This window comes from Alexandromys fortis, unplaced genomic scaffold (assembly GCF_014885135.2).
Source record: "Alexandromys fortis isolate MF-2015 unplaced genomic scaffold, M_Fortis_MF-2015_v1.1 scaffold_182, whole genome shotgun sequence".
In the NCBI taxonomy this organism is placed as follows: Eukaryota; Metazoa; Chordata; class Mammalia; order Rodentia; family Cricetidae; genus Alexandromys; species Alexandromys fortis.
Genome location: NW_026068068.1, coordinates 2,989,801 through 3,008,889, shown reverse-complemented (window position 1 = coordinate 3,008,889; position 19,089 = coordinate 2,989,801). Strand labels below are relative to the sequence as shown.

General features: G+C 40.6%; 1 protein-coding gene and 1 long non-coding RNA gene across 2 annotated transcripts in view; one reads left to right on the top strand and one right to left on the bottom strand.

Moving 5' to 3' along the window:
* Abcb5 (ATP binding cassette subfamily B member 5) overlaps positions 1-19,089 on the top strand; it is a 134,859-nt gene that overhangs the window by 104,272 nt on the left and 11,498 nt on the right. The window contains 5 exon segments of the mRNA XM_050120827.1: positions 10,517-10,645; positions 10,648-10,686; positions 11,179-11,217; positions 13,314-13,414; positions 14,187-14,327. Coding sequence (XP_049976784.1) covers positions 10,517-10,645; positions 10,648-10,686; positions 11,179-11,217; positions 13,314-13,414; positions 14,187-14,327 — 449 coding nt within the window.
* On the bottom strand, positions 6,930-9,129 carry LOC126487838 (uncharacterized). Its single transcript, XR_007588513.1, has 3 exons — positions 8,999-9,129; positions 7,667-7,739; positions 6,930-6,965 (listed from the first exon to the last, which is right to left on the bottom strand). It is a non-coding gene; the product is annotated as an uncharacterized lncRNA (long non-coding RNA).

Sequence of the window (19,089 nt, the reverse complement as noted above, 5' to 3'; positions counted from 1 at the left end):
GAACCCAAAGAAAAACATATAGGCATCCTCCTGAATATTAACCTTCATCAGGTGATGAAAGGAGACAGAGACAGAGACCCACATTGGAGCACCGGACTGAAATCTCAAGGTCCAAATTAGGAGCAGAAGGAGAGAGAGCATGAGCAAGGAACTGAGGACCGCGAGGGGTGCACCCACACACTGAGACAATGGGATGTTCTATTGGGAACTCACCAAGGCCAGCGGGACTGGGTCTGAAAAAGCCTGGGTTAAAACTGGTCTCGCTGAACATAGCAGTCAATGAGGACTACTGAGAACTCAAGAACAATGGCAATGGGTTTTTGATCCTACTGCACGTATTGGCTTTGTGGGAGCCTAGGCAGTTTGGATGCTCACCTTACTAGACCCGGATTGAGGTGGGTGGTCCTCAGACTTCCCACAGGTCAGGGAACCCTGATTGCTCTTTGGGCTGATGAGGAGGGGGACTTGATCGGGGGAGGGGGACTAGATCAGGGGGAGGGGGAGGGAAATGGGAGGCAGTGGCAGGGAGGAGGCAGAAATCTTTAATAAATAAATAAATAACTTTAATTAAAAAAAGAGTATCAGATTCCCTGGAACTGGAGTTATAGGCAGTTATGAGCTGCTATGTGGGTGCTGGGAATTGAACCCAGGTCTTCTGGAAAAGTGGCATGTGCTCTTAACTTCTGAGTCATCTCTCTGCCTCCCCCAAATCACTTTTTATAGTTTACTAGACATTGTATACTTTGTGAAAGGCATAATTTTACAAAACCCATCAAGTCTGTAAGAAAATCTATCTTCCACCATCACAGATTTCTGGTCAAAAGTAATATCCTTGACCAATTTGGAGTTGAGTTTTGTTCAAGGTAAGAAATGAAGATATACTTTTATTCTTTTATATGTGAGCATTTATTTTCCAGGTATCATTTGCTGAAGAGGTTGTCTTAGTTATGGTTACTATTGCTATGATGAAATATCATGACCAAAAGCAACCTAGGGAAGACATATTTGATTTAGCTTACACGTCAACATCATAGTCTATTACTGACAAAAGTCAGGACAGTAACTCAAACAAGGCGGGAACCTGGAAGCAAGAACTGATGCAGAGGCCATTAAGGAGTGCTGCTTACTGACTTGCTCTCCATGTCTTGCTCAACTGACCTTCTTATATAACCTCCAGCTTAAGGATGGTACCATCCACAATGGGCTGGGCTATAGGAGGAGGGCCCCTTGTTTGTTCCAGCCACCCAGAACTGAAATGATCGCACAGAAACTGTATTAATTAAAACACTGCTTCGCCCATTAACTCTAACTTCTTGTTGGCTAACTCTTACATCAATTTAACCCATTTCTATTAATCTGTGTATTATCACATGGCAGTGGCATACTGGGTAAAATTCCCAGCGTCTATATCCAGCAGCTTCATGGCATCTCTCCCACTCTGCCTTCTTCACAGCATGACATTTTGTTTTCCCTGAATATCTAAGTTTTGCCCTATCAACAGGCCAAGGCAGTTTTTTTTATTCATTAATGGTATTTGCAGCACACTGAGGGAACTCCCACATCACCTCCCCTTTTACTTTAACATAGTAAAATTATAAATAACAAAACAGATATTAAACAAGAATTACAATTACAATATTTATATCTATTTTATCTTTTATCATAACTAAGGAAAATTATAAGTATAACTATATAGCTATTATTCAATGCCATCAAAGATTCCAGAAGGATATAAAATTACCTAAGTAAACAGGAAGTGCATTGTAAGCAACTTCCAAAATTCTAGAAATGACAGAGACATCTCGCTACCCGGAGAGTCACCCAAACTTCTTCTGTATCATTAGGGCATCCATCTTCAGCCTACAGGACCTTGCAGACTTTTCCATGAAGCAGGAAATTTCAAAGACAGTTCCACCTATATTGGCAGTTTGTCAGTCACTTTCTTCTGTGTCCTGCAGAATGTCTAGCAGACTCTTTCATGAATCAGGAACCCAGAAGGATCATCTCACCGTTAGGCAAGTTCAGTAGTCATTTCTCTGTGGGTCCTGCATGTCCAGTTAAGCAGTCCAGGCAAGAGCAGGTTCTTGCCCAGATGGCTAACCAACTCCATAAGCAGCCTCTTCAATGTCCATTTTCCTATTGAAGTAGCTTGGTGCTGCCAGGAGCAGATGTGTCTCATTGTCATGAAAAGTCCTAAATTTTTAAAGCATTTAAATGCCATATCCTGAAGGTCTATGAAAGATTTAGAGAGTAACTATCTAACTAAAATATATATCTAAACATCTAAAAAATCTTATATATGACTATGTACTAACCTATATTTCTTAAATATACATATTTTTAAGTGAACTACACAAACACAATACCTTAATCAAGATCAGAAATACATATACATATAATAAAATTTACCTTAAATTTGTATCAATAAACCAAGATCCATACAAATGCAAATTGTTCATATCTATATCATATTGTTGAAATAGGAGCGGCAGGGCTGCGTCCCCGGCACCAGGCCGCCCGCATGGCTAGTTTATACCCAGAAATAATTACACGGAAACTGTATTCTTTCAAACACTGCCTGGCCCGGCTAGGTCCAGTTTCTTATTGGCTAGCTCTTACATATTGTTCTAACCCATTTCTAATATTCTGTGTAGCCCATGAGCTGGCTTACCAGAGAGGATCTTAACCTGCATCTGTCTGGAGTGGGAGCATCATGGCGACTCCTCCTCTAACCTTCTTTCTCCCAGAATTCTCTTCTGTATACTCCGCCTACCTAATTTTCTATCCAATAAAATGGGCCAAGGCAGTTTCTTTATTAGTAAGAAATCATTCCCACATCATTTCCCCTTTTTCCGTTTAAACAAAAAAGAAAGGCTTTAACTTTAGCATAGTAAAATTACATATAACAAAACAGTTATCAAGTAAGAATTACAGTTACAATATTTATATCTATTTTATCTCTTATCATAACTAAGGAAAACTATAACTATTTATTCTTCAACTCCATCAAAGACTCCAGAAGGATATAATATTATCTAAGTAAACAAGAAATAAGAAAACTCTAGAAATGACAGAGACATCTCGCTGCCTGGACAGTCACCCAAAGTTCCTCTGTACCGTTGGGGCATCCATCTTCGGCCTACAGGCCCATGGTATCCAGATACATTTCCATGAAGCAGGAAATTTTAAAGACAGTTCAGTCACTTTCTGCTGTGTTCTGTAGAATGTCTTGTAGACTCTTTCATGAATCAGGAACCCCGAAAGACCATCTCACCTTTAGGCAAGTTCAGCAGTCCTCTCTCTGAGGGTTCTCTGTGTCCAGTTTATGCAACAGTCCAGGCAAGAGCAGTTTCTTGCCCAAATGACTATCCAACTCCATAAGGATCCTCTTCGATGCCCATCTTCCTCTTGAAGTAGCTGGTGCTGCCAGGAGCAGACGTGTCTCCTTGTCATGAAAAGTCCTAAGTTATTAAAATATTTTAAATGCCATATTCTGCAGTCTTTGAAAGATATGAAGAATGCCTATCTAATTGAAATATATCTCTATATATCTAGAAAATCTAACTAACATGACTACAAGCTTAACTATTAGCAATGATTATCCATTAACAACCTATATTTCCTAATTATACATTACATTTTAAGTGAACTACATAATCACAATACCTTAATCAAGTTCAAAAATACATATACATATAACAAAATTGACCTTAAAATCCATACCAATGCAAATTATTCATATCTATATCATATCCCCCTTTAAATGTAAAAGAACATTTATAAACAATATTTGGGAACATGGGCGTAGTTTTTTCTCTCCAAACTGCTTCCTGCTGAATGGGGGCACTGTTAATCAGATCATTTAGGGTGTAACCTGTGTGTCAGGTTCATCTCGGTTGGCAGTTGAGTGAAGTAATTTTTTGAGGGTGTTCACAGCAACCTTTCAGGAGGGCGTGGTCTATCATACCATACCGGGATAGATGCAATCCATAGGGTCACATCCTCTGTGGAAACAAAAGAAGACCCTCTCCAAAGCATCATATCCTTAGATCCAAATTTTGAAGTCAAGATACCTTTAGAACATATGTGCAGGTTCAGCTTAGCAGCCCATATAATAAAATGTCTCTTTGTACTTAGCTCCTTCACAGTCAAAAATTTTAAAGAAAACACAATGTACATAATCCAGACTCTCTGTGAATTTTTCATTTTTACGTGGCTTATTTTTCTTTATTTCTCTTAATCTATAACTATCTGTACTTCTGTACTCTGTCTCTTTAAAGACTTTACCCTTTTTCTTTTTAAGACATTAACTTTATTCTTTATATTCTCTTTTTTTCCCCAAGCCTACGTACATTCATCCAACGGTGTCTGAATCTGTTTTACTGTGAATCTGTATTTTTTTTTTTATTATCCAGGAGCATTTCTTAAAATGTTAAGCATTTCTTAAAAACTTAAGTTGCACCATGTATAGGTAATACGGTACTGCCTGTGTCCTGCCCAGTCTAAACCTTAACTGCACGGTTTTAAGGTAATTACGGTAGTTCCTGCCTGAGATCAGCACAGTTCAGCAAGGAGCAGCCGCTCCTGCCTCAGAGTCATTTGGTGCTTTTGAGCTGAGCACAGTTACAGGCAAACAGCAGTTTACATTGGAGCCGCAATCAGCAATTTAATTTTGAGACTGAGTGTGCAGCACAGAAACTCTTTTTATCCAAGTTACAGCCAAATCTGACACGCAGAGCACTGCGCAGTCTGAAAACGCGTCTCTGTATGGCAGCAGGAATCCGCCATGCTCTTCCGCCTGCCTAAGCCTGATTCCGCCATCTGCCCAGGTGTAGGCAGGGAACGCTGAGCCATCGGCAGGTCTCAGAGCACTCTCCTCCGATCCCAAGTGGGAACACAAACATCCAGTCCCATAAAAGCCTTGAAATGCTTTAAAGCCAGAGTTCACGCTGGCAGCACAGCACCAGGAAGCCGCGCTTTAAAATGACGCAGCTTTTTTTCTCTGCTGCTGTTGCTGAATCAGGAATCTCTCTACAGCACGCCACCAACAAAACAGCAAAAATCTGTGTTAAACTCTCTCTCCCTTATTTTTAAGCCTTCTCAGGTTTTTAAGTGGATTTAGCCCATCACGTCTGGGCGCCATCTGTTGAAATAGGAGCGGCAGGGCTGCGTCCCCGGCACCCGGCCGCCCGCATGGCTAGTTTATACCCAGAAATAATTACACGGAAACTGTATTCTTTCAAACACTGCCTGGCCCGGCTAGGTCCAGTTTCTTATTGGCTAGCTCTTACATATTGTTCTAACCCATTTCTAATATTCTGTGTAGCCCATGAGCTGGCTTACCAGAGAGGATCTTAACCTGCGTCTGTCTGGAGTGGGAGCATCATGGCGACTCACTCCCTCAGCTTCTTTTTCCCAGCATTCTCCTCTGTCTACTCCGCCTACCTAATTTTCTGTCCTATGAGGGCCGAGGCAGTTTCTTTATTATTAACCAATGAAATCAACAGATAAGATACAAGACCCACCTCCATCATCATATCCCCCTTTAAATGTAAACAAACATTTATAGACAATATTTAAGAATATTGGTGTAGATTTGTCCATACTGCTTTCTCTGATTACAGGCGCTGTTAATCAGGTCTTTCATGGTGTATCCTGTATGTTAGATTCGTCTCAGTCAGCAGTTGGGTGACATAATTTTTGGGGAGTGTTCACTGTGACCTTTCAAGGAGATGTGGTCTATCAAACCATATTAGCCTGGAATGAATCCACAGGTTCTCATCTTCTGTGGAAACAAAAGAAGAACCTTTTTTCCAAAGCAACATATCCTTAGACCCAAATGTGGAAGTCATGATACCTTTATAATATCCATGCTTGTTTAGCTTAGTAGCCCATACAATGAACTGTCTCACTGTGCTTAGCTCCTTCAGTTAAAAAAATAAAAAAATAATAATATACATAATCCAGCTTCTCTGTGAATTTTCCATCTTTACATGGCTTATTTTTATTTACTCCTTTAATCTATGACTGTCTGTACTCTGTCTCTTTAACTACTTTATACCCTTTTTTATTAAATCGTTGACTTTATTTTATGACCCTCTATACTCTTTTTCTTCTCCCTTCTAAGCCTACGTACATTTATCCAACACTGTGACCCATTTATGTCTGAATCTGTCCTATTGTGAATCTTTAATTCTTTACTGTCCAGGAGCACTTTTTAAAATGAAAACTGCTTCTTAAAAACTTAAGTTGTGCTATTAGTAGGGCATATACGGCACTGTCTGCTTGCTATGCACAGTCTAAAACTTAAGTTGCACTATTACTATGATATATATGGTACTTCCTGCTCACTCTACACAGTTCAGCATGGTGGAGCCACTTGGGTCTCTGAGCCACGTGCACCACTCCAGTTACAGACACAAAGCTGGTCCACGTTACCATTAAGCAGGCTGCAACAGTCTGCTCATAAATCCCATCCAAATAGTTGGCCTCCCGAAAGAGCCAGAAGTCACCCTGGCAGCATAGCCCAGAAAGCCGGCATTTTAAGATAGCTATTGCTTTTTTCCTGCTATGGCTAAATCAGGAAAATCTCTCTTAAAGGTGTTCAGCAAGCTGCCAGCAAACAGCAAGAAGCTGTGTTAAACTCTATTATTTTTTGTCTAGAATTCCTTTTCAAGCGCTCTCAGTTTTATGTGGATTTAGATGGTCATGTGGGTGCCAATCTATAGGAAAAGGGCCCCTTGTTTGTCCCTGCCACCCAGAACCAAAATAATACACAGAAACTGTATTAATTAAAAAACACTGTTTGGCCCATTAACTCTAACTTCTCATTGGCTAACTCTTACATTAATTTAACCCGTTTCTATTAATCTGTGTATCGTCATGTGGCAGTGGCTTACCGGGTAAGAAGATTCCCAGCATCTGTATCCGGCAGCTCCATGGCGTCTCTCCCATTGTGGGCCCTCCTGTATCAATCACTAATTAATAAAATGCCATAGGGGCCCGCCTACAGCCCAAACTGATGGAGTCATTTTTCTTAACTCAGCCCCACCCCCAATCAGATACCTCTAGCTCCTGTCAAGTTGACATGAATACTAGTCAAAACAATGTCTTCCCTTCAATAAATATTTTTAGACACCTTTGCCAAAAATCAGGTGCCTGACTAAATGTACATGGCTTTAATCTCATCCCTTGAGAGAGAGAACCAGGAGAATATCTATGAGTTTAAGGATGCTGGTCTACACTGAGAGTTCTATACCAGGGCCACACAGTGAAAATCTGTTCCTATTATTTTTCTTCATAACACTAAAGAGAGTTAACATTTTAGTGCATTGCCTAAGTATCAAGTTCCCCACTGAAGGAACATTCATATGACATAAGAAATATTGCTCTTTGTTTGGGCTTTCTTTGGTGGCAGTGGAGGGAGGGTGTTAAGACAGAGTCTAACTACATAGTATTCACTGGTCTTGAACTCACTACATAGCTTGAATTCACTGAATTCACTATACAGAACAATCTGGCTTTAACTTATGCAGACCCCCTGCCTCTGCCTCTGACTCCTGAGTGCTAAGACTGAAGGCTTCTGACACCACATTAAGAATGCAGTGCTTATATAGCAACTATAGGTTCTACTTATTTAAAGATTATTTTGGGGATATTTTCTTACCTTGCACTACGATGTTTCCACCTCCTTTTCTGTCTTAATATTTCCACTTATGCCCTTACTTAATGAGACCAATCTGTTAAGTATAAAACAGAAAATGATAAATATCTTATTTAAAGCACATACTTGAGTAAAAGAGAACCTCTAATCTTTCCATTGAACACTATAGGATGTAATAGCTGAATGCTGGTATTCTATCTTTGTGGGAAAAGGAAGGTAGGTGCTAGAGCCTAGATATGATGAACCAGGCATGCAGGCATTGTATTAAAAACGTGGGTGGAGCACCCAGAGCAAGGTGAAGATGGTGCCAAGCAGGAAAAAGTAGTCATTGTAATAGTCAATAGGTTATAGATGGAGAGGTAAGTCTATTAAGGAAAATTAAGAGTCAGCATGGTATCACATGCCAGTAATCTCAGCACTTGGGGAGACAGAAGCAGGAATATTTTCACAAGTTCCAAGCCAGTCAGAATCATAATATGAAACCTCATGTTAAAACACATAAAAGGGCTAGAGAGATGGTTCAGAGGTTAAGAGCACTGGCTGTTCTTCCAGAGGTCCTGAGTTCAATTCCCAGCAACTACATGGTGGCCAACTGCCACACCATGGCAGCCTAGATGCAGGGATTGAGACATGGAGGCTTCTTTTCAGGTGGAGGAACAGCAACCTTTATTTTGCCCTGAGCTAAAAGCCTTTTATACCTCTACTGCTTCTGTAGAAAACCACCAGCCAGAAAGAACACAAACATCCTTGCCAATTACAGACCACAAGGAAGTTCTGCTGTTGATCAAGGGGAGTAAGGGTAGCTAGATCACAACAGCCAACCATTTATAATGAGATCTGGTGCCCTCTTCTGGCCTGCAGGTGTACATGCATACATAATAAATAAATATTTAAAAAAAACATAAACAGATGAAGGAAAAAGAGGGGAGAGGAGAAGAAAAAAGTGGAGGGGAGGGGAGGGAGCAGGAGGGGAGGAAGGAGAAAGGAGATCCCTATTTCTCCCTTGTGAAAAGAGACAAAAAAAGAAGGAAAGAAGGAGACTGACCAGTCTTGTAGCCTTGGGTAGGAATTTGTGAGAACTACAGAGACTCTTGGACCCAAGAAATTTTAGACGCTAAGCAGTGGTAGCTCACTTCCTTAATTCCGGCATTTGTCAGGCAGAGGCAAGCAGATCTCTGTGAATTTGAGACCAGCCTGGTCTACAGAACTAGTTCTAGGACAGCCAGGGCTGCACAGAGAAATCCTGTCTGAGAGAGAGAGAGAGAGAGAGAGAGAGAGAGAGAGAGAGAGAGAGAGAGAGAGAGAGAGAGATTATGTAAGTAAACACATACGCACACACTCATACTGCTTCCCACTTCAGCCCATGGCCAGAGCAGTGATAATAAGCACAGCAGCAGAGATCTTCCTTGATGATGAGCCTTCTGCATTCTGCTACAAGTGTTCTTGTCTGTCAGTGCTCCCTCAAGTGTACAGTCTAGGACTCCTGGAGGTACCTGTGGCTCACCACCGCTGAGATTCAGCAAGACAGACTGATGGAAGTCTTTTGAGAGTTAACTGTGCCAAAGCTGCACAACAATCTCAGCTTTACTGATTACATAAAGAAATTTTGTTAAAATAGAAACAGACAATTCATTCCAGTATCTTTTAGAGATAAAAAGTTGATTTTAATAACTATGCAAGCAAAAAGCAGAATTCTTTTATTTAGGTATAATACATGGAATCTTTACAAAGTTTATATATGCAATTTAAAACATGTTTTCCAGGCACTTAAATTTTAATTTATGTAAATTATGTAAGTCTGTAAAACTGGTACTTCAATGGTATTAAATATTAAGATATTTATTTTCCTTTAAAATACCAAATAAATGTCAGTGCAGTTTTATAACAGCAAACACTAAAAAATTCTTCATGAAAGACTAACTCACTCTTACTTCTTTGCTTTATTATAGTACACAGTGCCCATCACTCTGCTCCTTCTTCAAGTGCCAGCTTTGTTTTCACATTGTTTCTAAATTAGAGGCTGGTAAGATGACTCAGCACTTGTCATTTCTGAGTTAGGAGCTGGTAAGATGACTCAGCAGTTGTCATTCAATCCCCAGCTAGAATCTCAGAACCCACATAAAGGTGGAAAGAAAGAAATAACTCACAGAGCTATCCTCTGACCTTTCCATGTGGGTAGCATATACACACACAAATAATAATAATAAATAGTAATAATAAGACCAGTTATTTAAAGAAAATCCACTATAAATTAGGGTTGAGATAGGGTATGTATATGGTGTGTGTATGTGTATGTGTGTGTGCATGCAAGAAAGCAGGGACACCTTTCAATGAGACAAAAGAAACCTGTTACTTTAATTTTTAAGACATTTAATTAGAATCAGAGTGTGAAATCCCACACATCTAAAAAGACCTCTCAGTGTGACTTTTAAGCAGGTCCTGCTTGTGGGAGATGGTGATGCAACACCAGCACTCAGCACGAGGCAGGAGGATCTCTCAGAGTTTGAGGCAGTCTGCTCAGTGACTTAAAGGACAGCCAGGACTGTGTGTAGAGATTCTATCTGAAAAAAAAAATAAATAAAAAATAAAACCAACAGAACAGTTCATATTTAATTTCAAATAATCCAAAGCTCCTATAGTCTTCCTACACGGTAAGAACAGGTGCCATTTTATGCGGCTGACAATCCTGAATATAAGGTGGAAAATGAAAGGATTCCTTAGCCAGGTTTTCACAAAATATGTGTCCTCATTAATCGTTAAGTCCAAGTGAAAGTTTAAAAACACCTTATTTTACAGGAATATATAAGAATTCTTCTAAATTTCATGCCCTGCCCCAAATATGTCTGATTCTAGGCAGCAACTTCAAAACTTGGTATCATAACCCAAGATGCGCCCAGCATGGTGCTGTCTGTTCTTATCTCCTCCATACACGGGTGGGAGATGACTCTCCTGATGCTCAGCTTCGCACCTGTACTCACATCCACCTGACAGGGACGACTGAGACTGCGGCGGTGGCTGGAAAGGTAAAGGACAGCCTCTGTTTTCCTCACTAGTCGCATGTTTATAACTTCGTCTCTTAGGAATCTGCAGAGCGCTGTATACATAACTGAAATGCAGGTAGATCAGTGCTGGACGAGGTGTGGGTATATTACAGCAATGTAGTCTAGGACTCAGAACAGAGCTGAGCCAGGTCCTACACATGTGGCACAACTATGTTAGATACACATTTGCCACCTTTCGTTTGCTCCTCTGAAAAGCAAGGATGACAAAAAAAAATCCATTTACAGATCTGTGTATTACACAAAACAGCATTGTTATACAAAACACTTAGAATGGCAGCCAGAAGATAGCAAGCACACATAACAGTGTCATCTGCAATTACTCTTACTGTCAAGGGGGATTTTATAACGCCATGATTCCCTATCTTCTATTTACAGAATAATTACAAGTTCTCAAACAATAATTCTGGGTATTTTATTTCTCAAAATGTACAAGAAAAGTGCAGTGGGCAGCAGGTCTCAAGACAACGGCAGGCCACGAAGGCAGCCAGCCGGGTCCCAGGTAGGAAGCTGAGAGACTGAGATGGATAGACACACCATGTAGAGTGAAGTTAGATATTTATTTAGTGGGTTATGGGAGGGGAAGGGAAGAAGGGGGAACAGCAGAGAGAGAGAGAGAAACAGAGAGGGGAGAAAAGGAGAAGTAGGGGGAAGGGAGAGACAGAAGCAGCCTCTTTGAAAGAGAGATGGATAAGGAGGAAGGACTCTGGCTGGAGGCAGGCAGGAAGATCTGCCTGCCTCAGCAGTAGATGAGGGGAGTGGATGTCCTTTCCACTTTTCTTACACTAGAAAAAGAAAGAGCCTTGGAATGTCTGCTTGTACTGTATAAACTGAACTACTTAGCAAATATTTGCCTCAGAGACAGTGAAGAGTTGTTTAGCCTTCCATGTATGTTTTTAAAATGGTGATAATTTGAACATTTTCTAAATTATTGAGACACTAATAAGATTTCTTTTCCCATTTTTTTCTGTCATGAACTTTTGTTATAAATGTGCCCTTTGATAGTTCATTTTTGTGTCAAGAGATTAACCCGAGATTGTACAACAAGTAACAGCTGCTAAATTAGGCATTCTGAGTCTGTCCCTATTGCTTTCAGCAAGTCAACTTACCAGAGACCAACTTAGAACATAGACCAGGCCAGCAAGGTGGCTCAGTAGGTAAAGGCACTTGCTGGCAAGCCTGATGACCTGGGTTTGATCAAGGAAAAGAACAGAACCAATGCTGCCCTCTGCCCTGCCCATTTATGCCCTCCCGTACACAAGTGCATATACACAATCAATTAATCTATGTAAATTTAAATTTTTAATAATAAAATATGCTAGCCTTTCTCTTCTTTGCTTATGTAAACTAAAAGAAATCATCAAATGTTTCTCTTTATTCAGATAAAATGGCTTTATTAGTTTTTCTTAAGACTACAGTATTTCCTGAGGCTTCAGAGGTGGCTCGATGATTAAGAACTCCTGCTGCTTTTCCAAAGACTGAGTTCAGTTCCCAGCACCCACATGGTGACTAACAACTGTCATAATTCCAGCTCCATGGGATTTGTGGGCACCAGGCATGCATATGGTACGCAGATGCAGACATGTAGACAGCAAGACACTCATATACATTTTAAAAAGCTAGCGTACTTTCTAAATTTCTATAGTGATGTTATACTCTAGACTGTGGGAAATAATCACAAAGAGCTTCTTATTAATGCTCTTCTCTTTTTTGCTCTAGAGCAAGACTCCAGCATTCTTTGTCATTTTCTTTGTAAACAACATATGTGAAAAGTGAAGCATTCTTTGAGATTAATAAAGTTAATAAGAATTTGAAACAACTGAACATGAAAACTGAGAGCAGAATCCTAGTACTTTAAAACCATCTAGTCAACTCTGGCAACCCCCAAATGTCCTTCAAGAAATGTGAGGTGTGCACCTGGGTGCCCTGTATGGCGGTCTACAGGGGCAGTCTGAAACAAAATGTGGCAACACAAAATCTGTCTTTGAAGGTAACGCACTCTCAGATTTACATGGTATTCTAAGACAGAAGTCTTTCCTTTCCCATTCTGAAACTCATGTCATTGCATTCTTTTTTAATACTATATAAACATAAAGAAACATTAGTCATACTTGAATTGCTTTTTTGAGTTTCTAGACTTCAAAATAGAACTAGTTTTGTCTTAGAAAGCATTTTGCAGCCACTTTGTGTGGTGCCTTGCTGGGTTGTTACCGAGTCCGGTTTGGCTATGATTTACAATTCTGTGATGGGATAATTATTTACTTGACTTGTCTGTTATCTTTTGTAAGACCTGTTTCATGATTTATAAGAAGACATTTGCATGGGAACATGCCTGCCAATGTTTGATTTCCCCACTGGGGAAACAAATAAAATTAAATTCAGTGAAGACTTAAGGTCCTTAAAATGTATGAATTAAATCTTTTCAAAAGAAATTTCCATCAAGCAATTTTTATCTTATTGGGGTGGGGGTAAGAATAATTGCCAGGAAAAACTTATTGACTGGAAAGACTGTATCCCCAGACAGGAATTCACTACCAAGGAGTTTAACATTACTAATATTATTTTCATATTTTATTGTGCCACCTTCTAAGATTGCAACCGAAGCTGTGGAGAACATACGTACTGTACTATCATTAACACGAGAAAATGCCTTTGAGCAAATGTACGAGGAGATGCTTCAGACCCGACACAGGTGATGATAGCTCAAGTCCACTCTATTGGCTCTCATCCTGGAAATACACTGCTCAGGGTGACGACCCCTCTGGTGCTTGCTAAGCTATTTCCATGTTACTCTTTCCTAAGAACAGCACATCCTAACTTCTCAAGTGACTTCACCAAGAGAAAATAAGAACATCAAGGGATAACAACAAAGAAGTATAGGGCCCCCATGTGACCATTGGCACAGGGCCAATTTATTTCTGAAAGAACATTGAGGAAATGACATGTGGAAGAAAGAAAAAAGAAAATGGGATGGCTTACCCTTTTACACTAAACATCTAAGAGAGCTTACGTGTGAACAAATGTGTACATGGTGCTTATTTAACAGGCCCTCCTCATCACACTGCCTCTGGTTCTCTGGGTTACTTTACCAGAGATCATTTGTACTCATTTGCACTGACGTCTGTGGTCTACACCACCCATTAATAGTCACTATGTTCTACTAATGTAAGACTGTGTTGGAAATTAGAGAAGACTTCTAAGTACTACTGAGCCACCACTCCTTAGCTCTTACATTAGCTGTTCTTTCATGACTCATGTCCACTCATTAGAAAGTAAAGGCTGTGCTGTTACAGTAAACTACCTACAGCTGTAGAGAAAATTGCCTGGCTTCTCTGTGATAACCTTATAATTCTTAGAAAAATGTATATGCATAGAATTAGAGCATTTCAAAGTCCTCTACACTCTGTTTATTATATTGACCTTCTATCATCCACGTTCCGTAATTTGGTATTTGTGTGTTTCAGAAATGTCTTGAAGAGAGCACACATCACTGGAAGCTGTTATGCGGTCGGCCATGCTTTTGTGTATTTCGCCCATTCAGCAGGATTTCCCTTTGGAGCCTATTTGATTTGAGCTGGACGGATGACACCAGAAGGCATGTTCACGTGAGTTGTGCAAATATTTAAACCCTGTAGTGTGTTATGCACACATGTCTAGCTTAGGGAGGAGTCTCATCTAGTTCCCCTGTGGCAAAGGCTTTCTAAAACATTTAAGTGTATGCATAGTATGTGTGTTGTTTTATTTTTAATTGGCAAGTAACATTTGTGTTTATTTAAAGGGTGAGCTGTGATAGTTTTGCTTTGACAGGCATCTCCATTGTACAATGATTAAGTCAGGTTGTTTTTGTTGGTGCTGTGTAATGATAGGAAACACTGCATGACTGTACTTGTTGCACTCATTTTGGGCCATGCACTGTATTATGTACTGAAGCAATGCAAAGGATCTGTGGTAAACTCCCAAGTAACTTGCTCCCAGGTTTAGCTCACTCCAGTGTGGGTTACAGCAGCAAATCTGGTTTCTCGGTGTCCTGGGGAACTCAGAGACTACATGGAGTTTCCCGGGAGGAGATGGCTTTCATCAGTATAAACCCAAGTCAGCGCTTATACACACATGTCTCATCACGAATTGGCCGCTGCCTTGTTGCAGCTTCCTCCCAAAGTGGCTTGTGCTCTCAGGGCCTGTTTATACCATGAAGACTTTCTCCACTTGATAAAAACATCTAACTACTGCAATTGAAAAGATTTTGAGTGTTTTTTTTTTCAGCTGCCTGAGTCTAAAATGCCAGAAGTGTTGCTGTTTATATCACAGTTCTCACTGTTAGACACAAGTACAAAAAACTCTGTAATTTTTTAAACAACCCCTCTGTGCCCTGCACATTAAACCTAGTCGCTGTTCCTAATGATAATGACTTTGTTCTGCACCTGGGGTATTCAGGAAGCCCTGGAGCTCCTCCTTGACTTCCACAGCTCTTGACCCTCCCCAGAACTCCACCATGGCTGGGACGTAATTGTAATTTGAGGATATGTTCAATCAAAAGAAATGATCAAAACTCATTTGAAGTCATGTGATTTCAGATAACTTTTATTTTCTACTCTCACAAAAATATCTTTATTTGTAAATATCCTAGGACATTCTTGTCTAATCACTGGTACGAAACATTTTTCAAGTCACCAAATCAGCATTCCCAAGTCTTACCAGTTAGCAGTAAAGGCAGGAACCGCTGTTCACTGTTGCCTAGGGGCAAGGCTCCTCTCAAACAAGTCCCTGTATTGAAAACTGCACCGGAGCTGGATGGGGTAGTGGGGGAGAATGGCACCCCACTGCTGGTGGTGCACGCCTTTAATCCCAGCCCTCAGGAGGCAGAAGCAGGTAGATCTCTGTGAGTTTGATATCAGCCTTGTCTACAAAGTGAATTCCTATCATGAAAAAAGAAACAGAAACCTTTAGGGTCCGTGTTCCATTTTCCTCACTCTTACATGTGGAGTGCTGTCTACGTAGATCCGTAAAAATACAGTTCAGGTGTTTGCCTGTTTGAGTAGTTTGTCAGATTAACAAGAAACAAACCCAGAATCACGTGGATTAATTTATACAATTCACAGGCCTCATTGAACTAGTCCTTTGGTTTGGTTCTGATATCATGTGGCCACTCCCAGGATTAACCTTACATTGTCTTCCGAAAGTTAGATTCCAGGAAACTTAGAAGGTGCTGTCCTCTTGGTGCTCTCTCCTCAGTCCCTGTACGTGCCCAGAGTCTTGCGCTGTCAGGATGTCTGATGTTAGCTGCTAGAGAAGACCCACCAAACACAGCAATGGAGGTCAGCCTGCCATGTTACACAGCAGACATTTCATCTCTGCCGCCTATTTTTTGTCACTACTCTTTCTTTGCTTTTTGTTATGCTTTGTGATTTTCTTTCATCTTTAAAATTAACCCTTCTATCACATTTCATACCCCCATCACTCACAATCATAACACATAAAATAGATGATAATAATAGCATACTTTTCCCCAATAAAACATGAGTATATTTTCAAGGTTTACAATTAAAGGTGCAGATAAGCAGTCTCTTCCAGAAGGGGCAGCGTGCTTAGAAAAGGAGGTGAGCAGAGGGTCCACAGCACAATCTCCTCACACATTCCTAGTCTGTCCTGCTGTGGCTGAGGGGAAAGGTCTCTTTATGTAAAGGGGAGCATGCATGCCTGTGACAAAAGCTGACTAGTGTCATCCCCACAATCGGAGAGCTTTCCTTAAAATGAGCATTTAAACAAGATCAGAGCATCTTTATTCTGTTGACTTTTGGTTAGGAGTTAAGGATTGGCCTCATACTCAGAAGGTAGTAAAACATCCCCTCTCTGTTAGCTTGGCCAGGCACAGTTGATCATTTCACTATTAACGCACACTTTGGGGAATACAAACTAAGCTTAGTTTTCCCTGTCTCATTCTTCATTAATAAAGTAGGCATCCTACCAAAAGCCTGTAATCCTAGAACTTGGAAAACTAAGGCAGGAGGATTGCAGGTTGGAAGCCAACCTAGGTATGTAGTGAGGTCTAGGCCAGCATGAACTACGTAACAAGACTCTGTCCAAAAGCAAAAATGAAAGGTTTGGCATTAATGCCACTAGGCAAAGTCCTAGCTGAGGTGCCTTCAGAATACCAACCGGATACCTCTGGTGACCCGCAGAGGCTTCTGGACCTTCCCACCACAACCATTTCAGGTTTTCCTCTGTTTGTGAGTCACCTCCATCTTTGTAGTATGCATAGACAATGCTAACTAAGCACTGCATCTAGGCAAGAGAGAAAGAAATCGGGACAGGGCATTGCAGTAATAATAAAGGCTCTCTGTGTGTGTATGTGTGTGTAGTGTGTGTACGCGATGTGTGTATGTGTAGATGTGTGTGTATGTGTGTATGCGTATAAGTGTGTGTATGTATGTGTGTATGTGTGTATATGATGTGTGTATGTGTATGTGTGTATGTTATATGTGTGTCTGTATGTATGTGTGTGTTTGTGTGTATGTATGTGTGTATATGATGTGTGTATGTGTGTGTTTGTGTGTATGTATGTGTATGTGTGTATATGATGTGTGTATGTGTGTGTGTTTGTGTATGTTACTTGTTCTTCAAAATCTAAAGATAGTTCTCAACAAAAAGTTAGTCTGGACTTTCAGTATTAAATGTAGCAATCAGATAGCTTCATTTTTAATAATATTAAGGGCTAACTGAGACTTCGAAACACCAAGGGCTAGAAAGAAGTTCATTAGGCTTTTACATCCATCTTTGCTTACAAGAACTGATCTTTGAAATTGAGACGGTCACCTTAGTTAGCAAACAGGAAAGATTTTTTTGCTTGGGCCCTGCATGACAGTGACCCACTTCTGCTGGCTCCTTCCTAGGCAGCATCTGGAACAAAAGGCACATAAACTGTTTAGATTAACAGAGAAGGCATCTACAGAAAGAAGTCAAAATAGAGAGGACATCCAGGGCTGTGCAGATGCCAGGACAGGGCTGAAGACTAATGAATCAAAGCATGAGGCAGACACCACGCTCACCACCGGAAAGACCGGCATGTGACAGAAACACAGTCAGCAGGAGGCCTGCTCACAAGGAAATCTGTGTGATCCTGGGCCAGCTGCATCATTTTCACAGGCTGGAGTTTCCTAATTTGTGAAGTGGGAAGTTCCTGGCCTAATTACCTCCTAGGTGGTCAGATCATATCATGAACTTGAAAACTTTCCCAAGCTCCGGAATACAAAGTCAATCTCAGTGGCTTGCAGTGTTCCTCCATCCATCATGGAAGGATGTGGAGTGGGAGGAGAGGACCACTGGGTTCAATCTGGATGAAGGGGAAAGAGGATGAGCCAGGGAAAGTCTCTCAATGAGCATGTCCAGGATGACAGCTCCTGTACGTTCCACCTGAAGAGAACCTTACACTCCAGGGTATCGACCGCTGTGATGACAACTGCTGTGTACTGGATTACTCCAAAAGGATGGAAGCTCATTTCCCAGCAGAGTGTCCCAGTAGTTCTTCATTCCATGAGAGGAACATCACACAAATTCCTTTGTTAACACTTCTAGGTATCATATATCATTTATGCATTTAATTCTGACAACCACCATGCAACATAGACATGCTTGGCTCCTGCTTACAATTAGGAGTCAGATTCGAAAAGAAATCCAGTCACACCTGCAAGGCAAATACCATCAATTTAGATGTGATACTGGGAACCCAGCTCAGGAACACAAACTGGAGCTGGGCTCAGGAGAGACACAATGATTAAGCTCAACGAATATGCTGGTCACTCCCATTTGGATCCTTTTTGTTAAAACTGGAACCACTCATGTCTGTGTTTTAGGGGATTGTTTCTATTGAAAGAAACTTTGTAAATTCTGTTTTTATCTTAACAGTTACAATAGGTATTGGTGTTTCACAGTGTTCATATGTGCTCAGAAGGACCAGTGGATGAGAGGATGCAGTGCTTCCGTGTTGGAGAACTAAAGTAGAAGAGATAGCCCCTCAGAGTGCTAGGCTGCTCCTTCCTAACTCCCTCTTCACCTTTCCTCCTCACTCTAGCCAACCCAAAAGGTTTCAGGATGGATTGAGTGTCATATGCTGTGTTAAGATTTCTTCCCAAAAACAAGACAGACATATGAAAATTATGAAGTCAAAGAATACATGAAAATGTCATGATGAACTTCATGACTTTCTATGCCAGTCAAAAACTAATTTTAAAAGAGAAAACTGGCTGAGAAGGAAGCTTCATGCATAGAGCATGTAGTTCCTAGCTACATAGTGAATTCATTTCAAGTCCAGCCTGGGCTACATACACTGGAAACTTGTTTGAGTCTTCTTTGATTCCTTCTTTACATATT